This window comes from Carassius carassius, chromosome 26, assembly GCF_963082965.1.
Source record: "Carassius carassius chromosome 26, fCarCar2.1, whole genome shotgun sequence".
In the NCBI taxonomy this organism is placed as follows: domain Eukaryota; kingdom Metazoa; phylum Chordata; class Actinopteri; order Cypriniformes; family Cyprinidae; genus Carassius; species Carassius carassius.
This window is the reverse complement of record NC_081780.1, coordinates 10,654,513-10,669,697: the sequence shown is the minus strand read 5'-3', so window position 1 is coordinate 10,669,697 and position 15,185 is coordinate 10,654,513. Positions and strand designations below refer to the sequence as shown.

The 15,185-nt window shown below is 38.0% G+C and overlaps 2 protein-coding genes across 3 annotated transcripts; both read left to right on the top strand.

Annotated features, from left to right (window-relative positions):
* The first annotated feature begins 2,710 nt into the window (after positions 1-2,710).
* lum (lumican) lies at positions 2,711-5,776 on the top strand. The gene is made up of 3 exons (XM_059511142.1): positions 2,711-2,863; positions 3,678-4,583; positions 4,664-5,776. The coding sequence occupies exons 2-3, from the start codon at positions 3,704-3,706 to the stop codon at positions 4,816-4,818; spliced, it is 1,035 nt and encodes a 344-aa protein (XP_059367125.1). The 5' UTR covers positions 2,711-2,863; positions 3,678-3,703; the 3' UTR covers positions 4,819-5,776.
* A 4,096-nt stretch (positions 5,777-9,872) lies between these two features.
* On the top strand, positions 9,873-14,963 carry kera (keratocan). Of its 2 annotated transcripts, none has more exons than XM_059511139.1 (3): positions 9,873-10,107; positions 13,384-14,258; positions 14,731-14,963. In XM_059511139.1, the coding sequence occupies exons 1-3, from the start codon at positions 10,100-10,102 to the stop codon at positions 14,892-14,894; spliced, it is 1,047 nt and encodes a 348-aa protein (XP_059367122.1). In that variant the 5' UTR covers positions 9,873-10,099; the 3' UTR covers positions 14,895-14,963. The 2 variants fall into 2 exon arrangements, with proteins under 2 accessions (XP_059367122.1, XP_059367123.1); XM_059511140.1 differs by lacking the exon at positions 9,873-10,107 and adding an exon at positions 12,468-12,602.
* The last annotated feature ends 222 nt before the right edge of the window (positions 14,964-15,185 follow it).

Genomic DNA, 15,185 nt, shown 5'->3' with positions numbered 1-15,185 from the left:
AAGAGGAAATGGTAGAAATCCTCAAGCAGACAGATTTCTAAGACTTTTTTCGTGGAGCTGGTGTGAAGAATCTTTCCAGTGGTCTTCAGGACGCTGAGGTTTTCATTTTTCCGTGTGTGTTAATGTCCAGACAGGAAAGACAGTGAGAACACAGCTGGACAACAGAGTACTCTTACAAAATACTTAATGGCATTGGACGAAGTTGGGCTGGAAATAATCTGGCTTGAGGAGACACAGGCTTCATAGTCAAATAAATACATTAATGGTCAATAACAGCAACAACAACAAAACTGCCAACTGTGGTTGCCGGAATATTACTGGAAGAAGAAGAAATATAGTGTCAGTGTTAGTCAGTGTATATTTTGTAGTTAATAACTGGGTGTCATTTAATAGTAAAATACCGAACTATTTAATTTCTGTTTGTTACTGACCGTAAACGATACTATATCATAATGCATTTTAATGTGTTAATAAAGGGTATAATGCATGATAATTATTCATAATGTGCATTGTAATATATTATATCTTGCCGTACATAACTATAACCAAATTTAAAATGCATAGTGTAGCAATGAATTGATACGTGTTATAATGTATTGGTTACAGTTATTCATAAGCTTGTACAATGCATTATAAGGCATAATTAATGCATAATACTTTCATAATGCATTATAAAGGCTTTAAGTCTTATCTTAAAAATGTTTTAAAGCAGTTTTCTGATTTTCATTTTTAACTTAATCTAAAACCGCAATAAAATCAATAAAAAAATATAAGCTAAATGCCATCAGTTAAGACTAGACTGAAATGAGCGTGTAAAGTGTAATAAGTGACTGAATATGTGGAAAACAATGCACTTGTATCATCTAAAAAAGTTAGATGATTTTTATCATTCAGCCTGCAGATGTACCATTTTTCATGATTTGGGGGCAAATGCAAACCGGACATACCTGCATCAGGTAGAGATGCACAGGTTTGCCCTGACTTGCCCCTGCTGCGTAACTTCATCCATGATGTCCAAACATGAGCTCAGCACCATGTGCTTGCCCTGCAGGCCTGACAGACGAGTGGAGTCAGAGAGGGGTGAGCTGTAGGAGACGTGACAGATGAAGAATGTATGTTAAGGTCATAGAGCTGTTGGTATGGGACAGGTATGAGCACTGCAGCAGTCAGATTGATCCAGAGCAGTTTAAGACCCAACAGCATCAGATCTATAGCCTAGCAGTAAGCAAATATGCACAAACCATGGTGCTCGAGTATATAACTAGTGTTTGAATATGACTCTCTCTATCAAGAGATAGTTATTTTTAGGTACATAGTGATATGTTTAAATTATTTATTTGTTTAGATTTATTATAATTTTTTTCTTAATAATTACATTTCCTAATAATTTTATAGATTTTTTTGTTTATGCTTTATACTTGGTTTTAAATCTGCACTGTAACTGAACGTGACATCTTTCAAGTAAAATTATGATCGTTGACCCTACGTGGTTTGTTTAATTCAATATTTTATTCATTTTTCTACTATTTATTTTGAATCAACATTCTCAGTGAACCTGACATTTAAATAATGACCATATACCCTGCATGATTTATTTACATTTTGTATTTAAATTATTTTTGAATAATCTTATACTAAGTATAATAATAAATATAATACGTATATAAAATCTTAAAATAAAAATATGTAAAATGATGATCAAAGATGTCAGTTTACAAATGGCCATTTACTATTTCATAATTTTATATATTTTACATTATTTTGTGTTAATTCTTCTTCTTATTATTATTTATTTTATATTTGGTGTGCAGATTTTAGCTTCATATTCTTTACTGATTTTTCAGTAGTAATCAAAGACATAAGTACATAATTTCAGCACCACAGATACTCACAAGGCTTGCCGAACCAACCTCTCATCTGGTTTTCTGGCTTTACTGCATTCCTAAGAAGTGATGTATGCTATTAAAACTAAACTGACCGGCAGTCAGCGCCATCCTTCCCAGGTCACTCATGACATACAGCCCACCACCGTGTGCAAGCTTCCCATCACATAAGTCCATGACCACAGCCAGACAGAAGCCGTCTGGATTTTATGAGGCTTAACATTAAAAGATGGCACACCGTTTGATGATATACAATCTACCAGCTGTTAAGAATTGGATACACTCTCCGTTCAGATAGTCAACACGGTTATGTAAGTCTGGTTTGGCCCACTACTGTCTTATTTGGTCAATTTTTCCAAGTCTTGTTTACAGCCCATTAGTCTAATAGCAGGCAGCTGCCATCTCAAGTATAGCCAATTTTTTTGCAGAAAGTTTTCCAAATAGTTTGATTAACCTTTGTTTTGTTAAGAATATTTATTTTTATGAGGAATGCTTGCATTGGTTATGATGGAACCAGTGATGGAGGTGTTTGTTTGTGTCTCACACACAATAGTTGAATTGTTTTGTGGGATTGTTTGGAAAGGATGGGATGGAAAAGTGTGTGCGTGTTTGTGGTGACTATACAGGTATATATATTTTGCAAATCCTCCCTAGTGAGCATTGAAGCCTTGTCCCATGAAGAACTACATCTCCCAAACTGCTTTGCTACACCTGAACCTTGCTAGAATGCATATATTTCTGAGGGAACATCTGCTGAAATCTACACACTAGACCCGCCTGACTGCTGTTTTCTATCAATCTTGGGTGACTAAGGTCTGGCTTGAGTGTCTCTCTCTCTTTCTCTCTCTCTCTCTCTCCCTCTCTCTCTCTCTCTCTCTCTCTCACTCTCTGCTTTCTCCCTCCCTTACCCTTTCTCTCCCGAGTCCTCGGGGCCGCACACAACTCTACCTGAAGTCGTGCACAGAGAGAGAAGCAGGAAGGTAAGGATATCTAGCATCTGCAGTTATAATGCTCGGTTTTGTTCTGTCTGGATGAGATTATTAGAAATCTGCTTGGCAGATTTTTGGGGCGGACTGAAGAAAAAATGTATTATCATATTGCAGATATTCAGCTTGGTGATGTTTGAAAAGCTTCCATGCATGCATTTTATTCAAAACATTGTGTTAAGTTATTATAAATAGGTTTTTACATAAATGATTACTTATTAAAAATGCATGAGCTGATAGAAATATTATGCATGCATGAATTATTTTATTGTGCAGGAACAGAGAGAGATTATGCAGTATTTTCCTTGAATTGTTATTCACAAATACTGTTGCAAAATTGCATGCATGACACCTGATCTAATTTATTCTTCTTGTCTTTAACTTGAAATATTAATTAATTAGTCAATATTATAAAAGTACTCATTATTCATCATTTGCAATGCAATAATTCTTCATCATAGCATGCATAGATAAAAGCGATCTATAGGTATGATGTAAGGATAAAGTAACTTGAGATAAACTTGGATCTGCACAAAAGCAATGTGGGTCTAATTTGCAAAGGGAGGAACAGCTGCCTGGGCCTATTTGCATTCTTGAGGATGAAGTCATCAATTTCCATTAGAAGAATGTCTCTGAGTTTTGTTTATGTCTGAGGTTGACCGTAGAAAGTTCTGTTATTCTTAAACACATTCACATTTTAATATTGCCACTTATGTAACCATAAAAACCCCTACCTTCTCTTCTCTTCTCTTCTCTTCTCTTCTCTTCTCTTCTCTTCTCTTCTCTTCTCTTCTCTTCTCTTCTCTAGGTCGGATTCGACTGAGTTGTGCAGCCATGTTTGCTCTTGGCTTCTTCCTGTTGGCTGGACTGCTATGTCAGAGTTTGGGTCAATATGAATACTATGATGAATACTATGTCCCCTACGCACCAATGGAGGCAGTATCGTCTCCTAATTGTGCCCAGGAGTGTGAATGTCCACTCAACTTCCCCACTGCTATGTACTGCAATGACCGCAACTTGAAGTTCATCCCTATTGTGCCAAGCGGCATCAAATACCTTTACGTACAGAACAACTTAATTGAGGAGATCAAGACTGGCGTGTTCGATAACGCCACGGACCTTCGCTGGCTCGTCCTGGACAACAACAACATCACCAGCAGCAAGATCCAGGCTGGTACCTTTGATAAACTGAGCAAACTGGAGAAGCTCCTCTTCAGTAATAACAAGTTGACCAAGCCCCCTAGTCCTCTTTCGAAGTCTCTGGATGAGTTGAAGTTGGCCGGCAACCAGCTGAGCTCGTTCCCTGCTAACACCTTGTCTGGGATGGAAAACCTGACCACCGTCCACCTGTCTGAGAACAAGCTGACCACCGAGAGCATCACAGGTGCCTTCAAAGGCCTGAAGTCCCTGGTTCTGCTGGATGTGAGCGAGAACAAGCTAAAGAAACTTCCCTCAGGAGTTCCACCTTCGCTTTTGATGCTCTATGCTGATAAAAATGATATCGACAGCATCCCTAACGGCTACCTGGCCAAGCTCCCAGTCCTGCAGTACCTGCGTGTCTCTCACAACAAGCTGATGGACTCTGGAATCCCTGCAGGTGTGTTCAACGTGTCTTCTCTCCTTGAGCTTGACCTGTCTTTTAACAAGCTGAAGTCCATCCCGGAGATCAATGAATCGCTTGAGCACCTGTACCTGCAAGTCAACGAGATAAACAGTAAGTCTTGCACCATTTCCATCTGTTCAAGCTACAGATTTTGCCTGGTTTTTACTCCATTTCCAATTCTGTTTCTTCAGAGTTTGACCTGACGAATATCTGCAAGTTCAGCTCTCCGATCAACTACTCTCGACTCAAGACCCTGCGCTTGGATGGGAACAACATCACACACAGCAGTATGCCAGATGACACAGCTAACTGCCTACGCCAGGCCTCAGAGATCATCTTTGATTAAAGTCCCATCTCTCCAGTATTTTATCAAACAAATTAAGGCTATTGCTCTTAGTAGACACTCAGATTGACATTTTTATTCATGATCACGGCAACCACATCTGGTTACATGCAATATTTTCTCTCTAAAAACATAGACATCTGTATGAAAAAATGGGCAGCAGTAGTCTGGGATCTTGAAGATAAAATATCAGTCTTGTATGGTACTGTATAAAGAGAAGTGGTCTAATTAGACAAGATATTCCCATCTAAAGAGAGACATATTTGTGCAAATTGTGAATAGCCAAGTGTGCACTCTATAAGAAACTGCACTATATGGCATCTAACTGCATCTTAATATTTCCGCATGTTAAACACCTTATCATTCGAAATTGTAATCATGTTATTATTAAGCCTGCCGGTAAGGAAATTAGATTGTTTAGAGTACAAGTTATGGAAAATCGCTATCTAATTGTATATAAAATGGCTAAATGTGCAGCAATGTTGAAGGATATCTAGAATTCAACGGAAATTGAAATGCACACAAAACTGAAAAAAATTTAATAAAATGTTGGACACTGAGTGAATTTGCTGAGGTTTAGCTAACTGCTAAATAAATCAAGTTTTTTGTTGTTGTTATTTTGTTTATTATTTAAATGTTGTATTAATAGCAAATCAGTATCAGCTTGAATTTCTGAACTCTGCCAACATTTATACCATATTTTATCTGCATGCAGTTCATCTTATTTTGTAACAGCGATTGTTTTCAATTCTATGGTAAACAACATTGACATTTTTCATGTATTCAATACACCATTTCACAGCATCACAATGTTAGTCAAATTATTGAACCGTATGATTACAGTAACTTTGGCGGACTGTTGTAAAAGTTGTAAGGTCCCCCGATTTGTTGTTTTATTTTGTTAAAAAACAAATACCAAAGCAGTTTGTTCATCTTTATTTGAATAAACCAGATTTCTCACGTGTGGATAGATACTGATGGTATCAATCCTTATAATAAGGTCACATGTAGAAATTTATAGATTAATATTGTACACATTATTCAGATAATATAGCCAAAAATCTGTTAAATGTGAATAATTTCCTCTCCATTTTATCATCAAAATTCTCTGAAGCATCATCACAGGAAATCTTCAGTAGATATTAGAAGTCATGAAGTCATTTGATTCATAAACATAAAGGCATCAATCTTTACTACACTGAAAGTAAACCCCAAAGCTACTCCACTACTCCTCTACTTCTGTTTTATTATTTTCGTCTTATGGCTCATGTGGATTTCCATTTCTCAGTCCTGCTGTCTGGGATGGAAAGAAACTTGTGGTATGAATCTGTTATCCATCTTCCTTCTTTCTGGCCTCTCACCCAAACTTATGGATGAACAAAGGTCTATGGGTTTTGCTCTGTTTGAAGCAGAGCCATGATGACAGAACTGCTTCCTGCAGGAAACATGTTCTCTTGATGTCTCTAGCTGAAGTACAGGCTATGGATATAAATATAATAATTGTAAGATGAAAAGGCTTTTGTATGGAAGAGCTCGTATAAAGTGTTATTTTTGTGGTGCATCTGATGGCGGTGCAATGTAAGAAACTTTATACTGCTGCCAAAGGTAAGAACATATCAAAACATCTCATAATAATTGTGATTTAGTAAGGATTATTAAAGTAGTTTTAACAATAAATCCCAGTCTACGATTAAATTTCCAAACTTTCAAGCTATGTACTGAATTTGACAACAAACTAGATGAAATATGCAGTTGTGTGGAATAAATAGTCCATTGGCCAGCTACATCTGCAATGCTGACATTGACCTTTGACTATATGTTCTTGTCATGTGATGTAGCCCTACAAGTAAAAAAACACAAAAAGATTTACTTAAGTGGTAAACAAGTACAATTCAGTGCTGCAGAATATACTTCCTAGTACTTACAACATTTAAACCTGAAAAGAGCCACTCTAGTTCTAGTTCGACATTATTTTTAATTCAACTATTGGCCACATGGGATAGCAAAGCATTCATTGGCTGCACATTTCAGAAGCTCAGTGGCTTGGCGGATGCAGAAGGTCATCCGAGTTCGCCTACTGTATCATGACTACTAAGCAGTCTGACATCCTTCCCATTTGGCATACTGTTTTTGCATACTGTGTATCTGGGTTGTTTGCATATACAGATGCAGAGCCAGTATTTGAGTTAACTGTAAACATTCATTCTCTTCCTCAGCTCAGAACATAGCTTGGATGAATCGTAAAATAGCCCAACATTTGGTCCGTTCTTTCCCTTTACCTCTTCCAAGCATCTGCTCCTTTCTCTATCCCAAACCACACCTTTATGTCAGGCATGTCAAAAGTTAAAAGTTAAAGTCTGAGCTAGCACTAAAAATTAGTGTTTTATTTAAAACAGTAGAGTTGCAGGCAGACATCCCAGCATTCCAGAGGAATGGAGGGTCTGGGGTGACCATGTGATAGTTATACAGAGAGACACTGGGGGAGATCTTTTGTCCATGTGTTAGAAATAGATGATGGATAGACAGTTCTGGCTTTTTGTTTGAAATATCTTTACCACTGTATAGCAGCCTGGGGATTTAAGTTCACCAAAAGCTGATTTTGCAGGACCAAAAACTTTTGATGTTGATGACCAGATGCTGATGATGAAAAGCAGTTTTCTGTGTCCTCACCCACAGTCTTTCGAAACCCTTTTGACTTTATTCTGTGGTGCACAAAAGGAGTTTATTTGTAGTATAGCATAGCATGAGAGTTTCTGGAGTTTGGCAGACCCTGCTCTTTTCACATCATTGCATGCATTATAGCAGGGTCTTGATTAAATACATTGATTGTTGATTGGATAAAGACAGATCTGAATGTGAGCTTGCAGGGGATTGTAAGAAAGGGGCAGGGTTGGAGAAGTCAGACAGAGAGAAGTCTCTTTTTTTGATGTTGGAAGACTAAGTTATGACTTTTTTTATTTAATATCACAAGCTGGTGAATTTCCATTGCTTTGCTTTGTGTTGTTTCATGGAAGAAAGTCAGTCATCAGTAACAACATGATGACATTTTTATTATCAAATGAATTATTCCATAACCTACCCTAAGGGCATTGCTAGGACAATGTAATGTTGCTGTGACAAAAGTGAATGTTGCCATGTCATATGTTTTGTGTGAGTGTACTTGCCAGCTGTGCAATTGAGGTCTTGCTATAAAACCACAGTCTGTTATTCCGCGTCTACTAGAAACTGGAGAGACTTAGTGGGGAAAGAGAGCATTGTGATGTTTCTTAGCTCTTCCTCCTACAGTACAGCTGATCTCTTAAGAGAGAGGACACAAGAGTTTAATGTTGTTTATTAGAATAGGACCACTGTGCTGCACTCTCATGCTATGTGAGAACACATAAAAGGCTTGCAAAGGTTCCCTGAGGCGATAAAATCTGTTTATTTGATACATGTGATATCGTCAGAACATTATAAACTTGATTTGTGTGGCTCTGCACAGAGAAATGTTGGGATTTTTTATGTGAAGTCGACATGAAATGGAAATTTACCATCTATCTAAATGCATCTTAATTGTTTAATTAAAAAATTGTCACAATTTGTCATGTTTCAGTGTAATGACAGACTTTTCTCATACTTCTCCAATCTTTTAGTCAACCCACCCCCACTGTCATTCAGATGATCACAGCTCTACATAAGAATGCTGAAAGCTGCTTAATATCTGTAAAGTAGTGAGCAATGTTTTGGTGGCTCTTTTACATCATAAGATCCAGACCCTGATCAATCCAGCTTGGATTGATTGAACCATTCAGACTGGTTTTGTGAACCGGTTCATGAATGATTAGTTCGATATTTAGATAATACTATGCTGGTGTAAAACTTCTTTTGCGGACCTCTTTGGGCTTGCCCAAACATCTGGAGGACTAACTGGCATGTGTGCTTTGTAAAGTGAGATTGTGTGAGATTTGATGGTCCCAAATACTTAAAAGGCAGTTCAACCAAAAGTCATTATTTACATGCATGCATCATGGTACTTTCATGAACATGTGTTGACTGACACGGAAGAGAAGAAATTGTTGAATAAAGTAATTATTTTTGCTTTCTTTGCATGCAAAAATTCTCGTAGCTTCATTTAATTACAATTGAACCAATGAGGTCACATGAACTATTTTAACAATGGCGTTACTACCTTGACTGTGTCAGTTGTGTTGTTGTCTATGGAGGGTCAGAAAGCTTCAAGATTTCATCAAAAATATCTTAAATTGTGTTCCAAAGATGAATGAAGGTCTTACGGGTTTGGAACAATATGAGGCGGAGTAATTAATAGGCAGAATTTTCATTTTTGGGTGAACTATTCATTTAGGAACAGAAATTATGAATCCTCTTTTATTCCAGACAATAGCATCCTTTTAAAAGGATAAAGATTTGCTTCTTTTCAGCTGTGCAATGGGACTTTAAGCAGTGCCCTACCCAAATCAAAGACCTTCTATATCCCACTTTCCTTTTCTACATCTTGAAATTTCTATAACAGGATCCAGATGTTGAAACAGATGTTGCCTGGTTACTACCCACTGCCCACTGACTTTTCATTCATTGTGAAGCTATGTGCAACTTAGGAAGCGAGAGGGACCTGCTGGGATATTGCTAGAGTGCAGGATTAACTCTCTAACATCACTGTAACTTTCACCAGTTTATGCATTCCCGCTTAATTCTTCCTTTCACGGGTTGGGACGAGTCTCCATCAGTGCAAAGGGACAACCAGATGATATGCATTACCTGAGGGGGCAGCCTAGTTTAACAGGGTGTAAAATATCACTCAAGGTCATGAAGGATGGAAATGAGATATGTCCATCATAAAGTTAAATATCTTGAACCACCTGCAACTGTTTGGAGGGTTTCATATTTGCCAGTGGCCCCCACCTCCTGAGGCTACACAGACCCTCACTGCAAAAAAAAAAATAGTAAGAAAACAGAGAAAAAAGTGCTGTGCTAGCAATAAGTAACCAATGCATGCATGCGGAAAGAAAACTCCACACATACATATCTTTCGAACTTCTACACACACCATTTTTTCAAGATCACCAGCTGATGTCAAAGGTTTGGCCTTGGGGAAGTTACACTACCAACAAAAGTAATCTAATAAGGCTGTGTCTTCTGATGCATGTCCGGGCCAGAAAGAAAGTGGGAGAAAGTGCAGACTGGACTCAAACTGGAGAGGAGACCAGGCGGACCAAGAGATTGTCTGTAACCCCAAAACCAGAACCAGACACTTCGTCTCCACCTGCACAAAGCAAAATCAGCTTAGATGAGCAGGTAATTTTTTTCATTTCTTTGTACTTTTTTGGTGGCGATGCAATAAGGAAGTGGGTGGTGGATGTGGGGGTACATGGTTTTTCTGTAGTTGAGTATTGAGAGATTTTAAACGCTACTTGCTTTTATTTTTTATATACATTCTAATTTTCTGCTGCATGTCTTTATATAAGTGAATTTTTGTATTTTAATTGTAATTGGAAAAAAATATTGAATTGTAATAGTTAGCAAAAGGATCATGAACTTGAAATGTATGTGTATTACATATGTACTGGCATCTAATTAATAACTTGTGTGATACAACACAAAAGTGCCAACAGTGTTAGACATTCACTATGATAGCACCATGATATTTTTGAAATACCATGGTAAAGATCAAAATACTATGGTATGACCATATCACCCCTGTACCATGTTACCTGGAAAGTTGGGTTTTAAAGGAAAGTCTTCGATTTTGCTTCGGCAGAGGTGTGTTAGGATGTGCAATTAAATATTTTAACAATAATTAGTTCATCTTTTTGTAAAGCTAGCATTAATTGATGCTCTAAATGCAAATTCTGCTGATGATAGAACTAACGCAGCTTTTTGATGTTGGCTAAAACAATTAGACAATACAAAACATTTGATTAGAGGTTTCTGTTGGAATCATGTTCCTTAGAAGCATAAAGATGTAAAAGTGGACAGTGGACATTTGGACTGCACACTAGCCACAGAGCTAGAGCCAAATGTGGAACTGTGTGTAATTAACATAGCTGCCAGAGACACAATGCCCCAAACAGGAAATTAAACCTTTTTGAGAGCATGTGTTTTCTTTTAGGTGAAGCATAAAATTTGTGTTCACAATGTTGTATGTCATAGTACCCCCGCACCCCCCCATTACTGCATTTCATTTTGATGATTAACTTCTGTTCATTTCCATTAAAAGATGCTGGTATATTAAGTATTTTGCTTTTAAATGTATTAATTGACCACAAAGACCTAGCATTCAAATATTGTTTACCAGTCTTAGAGTTCAAAAAGTTTAGATGCCTAGTGAGGTTTCATGGAGATGTTCTCAAATGCATAATAGTTAGCATTAGCACTTAGCCCTAAGCAGTTTTGACTGTTCTGATCATGACCAATAGATGTCACTATTTAATACCTGACTTCCTGTTCTCACGCAAGTTAGGACATCCACCTACCTTAAGACTGGGTGACTAGAAAATCCAGGCTGAATCTGTAAGCTATGTCTAGTCTCACAGTTGTGGACATAAAAAAAGCTGGCACCAGCTATGATCTGGGGCTTTTGTCACTGACTAGTCGTAAACACAATAGGGTGGCAATTTCGAATTCGAATGGCTTCAATATATACAGACAAAAAAATATATATATATATATATATTTTTTTTTTTTTATCTGCATGTATTGAAGCCATTATTGTAATATATCCAAGATACAGAGTTTTTTAACAGGGTTAAACCTCCTACAGCTAGATGCTAATTGCTGCCCTGAAAATGACCTCTTGTCATGTCCTGTTTAATGCTCTTAGTTGCCAATTTAGTGTTGTAGAGAGCTTGACACAGATATATTCCATGTTTAGAGCCCTTTTCAGTTCCTGTGAATAATAGGTTTTGAATTCTGTAATTGGATTAGGTTGGTGTTTGTATGCTTTGCCCTTTAGACCACAGGTTCTAACGTAGAGCTGCACCATCCTTGACAAAAGATGCTGGATAATAGACTGGATTACTAATGGTTGTAGATTTCGACTGGATGAGCCCATTACAGGGCATTACAATGACAAAGTAGTTGTTGTTGTCAGCAGAACTGAGAGCTAGTAATGACAAAACCAGATCAATGATTGGTAGTCAAACAAAGACACAATATGTCAACTCATATTCAAATCAGCCTCTAAATGCAGACTAGTGTTCCCGTGTGGACAGAAATTTCAGCACATGAATTTTGTCAGTTGTGCACACTAAATAACAAACATATGATGACTTTTCTCATTACTCATTTTGCAATCTCAATCTCCAAAATAAAGCAGATCAGTTGTCATTTACCAGTCAAGATGAGAGGAGATGCATAGATAGATAGATAGATAGATAGATAGATAGATAGATAGATAGATAGATAGATAGATAGATAGATAGATAGATCAACTCTGATTCATCAACTTAGAGGTCTGATTGAGACATTTGTTTACTCAAAGACAGGTGTTGTTTTGAGGGGCGATGAAGCATGGTACGTAGGCCTATATTAGCCTAATAATAACTAGACCAATGCCCATGTCTTCTTTTGACCAACACGCTGGTTTAAGCATTGTCCATCCCCACAGGGTAATGACTCTTGGTCTCAAGAGGCTATGATTGGCTAAGGCTGTGTCCAGTGTGTTTGTCTGTGAAGGGATCATGAGATGCCATTGACACTACAAATAGGTGCAGGAAAGGGCAAAGTAGCTCAGAGTTGAGGCATCTGTACCCACAGCAAGCGATAAGTAGCAGAGCCTCAAGAAGTCAAAGGTAAGACTCTAGCATTTGTGCAATAGTAATGTGCAGTTGAATTTATTTATTTTTATTTTTTTTGGCAAAGATAGTGCCCACTTCTTCCATACCAATAGTAAGCCTCCAGAATTGCATACTGTAAGCTTTGATCTCCATGTTTTTTTTAATTTATCTTAAACCAGATAAGATGGCCAGGTCTTGTTAAAAACCATGCAGTGTTTAACCTGATTTCACAGCAATTTATATATATTTTGCATGGTGGCAAATTTGTATGAATTCAAATGACCTGATTCGCACAAATTCATAAGTTTTGTGAAAAATGTTACATATTTTACAAGGTGCCCAATTTGTAGGAATTCGTACAAATGACCACTCCTAACCCCACCTCTAAACCTAACCCTCGCAGTGGGGTCGTACGGAATCATACAAATTAGCCACCTCATAAAATATGTACGAATTGGTCATGAGATAGCATTGCTATGTTTGGTATATCTTGTATTCAGAAATAGAACATACCTGAACCCTTTTGTTTGCCAGAGTCGAAGTTGTAACTTCTGAGTGGAGATGAGTAGCACTGTGCCACGCTAACGTCAATTAAGGTTGACCTGGCAGCATATTCTGAGTTTAAGAGCATTACTACTTAGAAGATGAAGACACAGAGAAAGATAATCTTGCAGGGTGGATCTATGGATATTCTTAGTATGGGGGACAAACATTGTTCCAGGCCCAGTGACAACTCTTTATCTCTAAGAGTTATATGGTTTCAATATTGTTAACAGCTGTTTCTATCATTTTTCAGGTTAGACCTAACCATGGAGTGGCTCATGGTTGCATTTGTAGCCCTACTTCTGGCCGGCCAAGTCAGCTCTGAAGAAATTCCATATGAGCACCTTATGTCTCAGATCCAGGCATGTCCTAAAGAGTGCCACTGCCCTCCAAGTTTCCCTAATGCTGTTTATTGTGACAATAAAGGTCTGAAACGCATACCTGTCATCCCTCCATACACATGGTACCTGTACCTCCAGAACAACCTGATTGATGTCCTGTCAGCTAACTCTCTGCGCAATGCCACACAACTAAGGTGGATCAACCTAAACCATAACAAAATAACAAGCGAAGGTCTGGAGGCAGATGCTCTAAAGGCTATGTCTAACCTTGTACACCTCTACATGGAAGACAATTTGCTGACTTCCATTCCATCTCCTCTGCCAGACAAATTAGAGCAGTTACGGCTCTCCCGAAACAGAATCTCAAAGATCCCACCCGGTGTTTTCTCTGGAATGGAATATCTCACCTTGCTGGATCTGCAAGGCAACAAGCTACAGGATGATGCAGTAACTGAGGTCAGTCTGAAAGGCCTCAACAACTTGATCCAGATCAATTTAGCAAAGAATCAGCTAAATACCATGCCCCTCGGCCTACCACCCACAACCACACAGATCTTTTTGGACAGCAACAACATTGAAAAGATTCCGGCTGAATACTTCAAGGGTCTTCCCAAAGTGGTGTCTCTCAGACTCAACCGCAATAAGCTGGCTAATGGAGGTATCCCAAAAAATGTGTTTAATCTTTCCAGCATCCTGGATCTACAGCTTTCTCACAACCAGCTCACAGAGATACCTATTATCTCTTCTGGACTGGAGCACCTGCATCTGGATCACAATAAGATCAAGAGTAAGTTCAAGATTAAAGTTCTGAACATGCACTATTGTACATATTGACGTCCTTTGTATTTTTGGCGAAATCCTTTGGTAATTAGTTAAAGACAGGCCCCAAAGTATCTCTGTTAATACTGTTGCCCGTACACTATTGTTCTATCCAAAGCATATGACTTAATTTCTATCATTAAATAAGCAATATAGTCCATTTTAGTCAATATAAGTTTCCTTAAGAAGAACCTTCATAAGCAAAACACCATGTTATTCACTGTTATTGTAATATGTTATTGACTGACTGGGCAGCAAGGAAGCCATCCTAAGGCTCTGGTAAACTTACTTTTCCATGTTCTGCTACATCTTGCATGCAGCTGTGTCCGGCTCCTCCTGATAAGAAAAATATTGTACTCGGAAAGTACTTTGGACTTTAAACTTTGGATGCACGTCTATGACTTTATCAGTAAGATGTGTATTTTCTTTAATTTCCATAGGTGTGAATAGCTCTGACATCTGTCCACCTGGTGCACTCGATGACTACCTTGATGAGAAGGGTCCACGTCTCCGTTACCTTCGCCTTGATGGTAATGAGATCAAACCCCCTATTCCACGAGAGCTGATGATGTGTTTCCGTCTCCTCAGGGCTATTGTCATATAAAGATGCCACACCATCTAGATACTCCTGTCCATTTCATTTACCAGACCTGAAAATGTATGGAAACTAAAACACTATTTTGGTCTTTTCAGCAGGGTAGAAATCCACAAGACTGGTTCACATTTGCATTTATAGATGGTTTCTCATGACTTTATTGTAAAACCACTGTGCCTTTCTTAATTTCATACATATGAAAAACTAGCAGGCCTGATTTGAGGGAAACACCATTATCTGTTAAATGTTCTGTATAATGAAGAGAGCTCCAAAACAATTTGCTTATTTGTAAGTAATGTA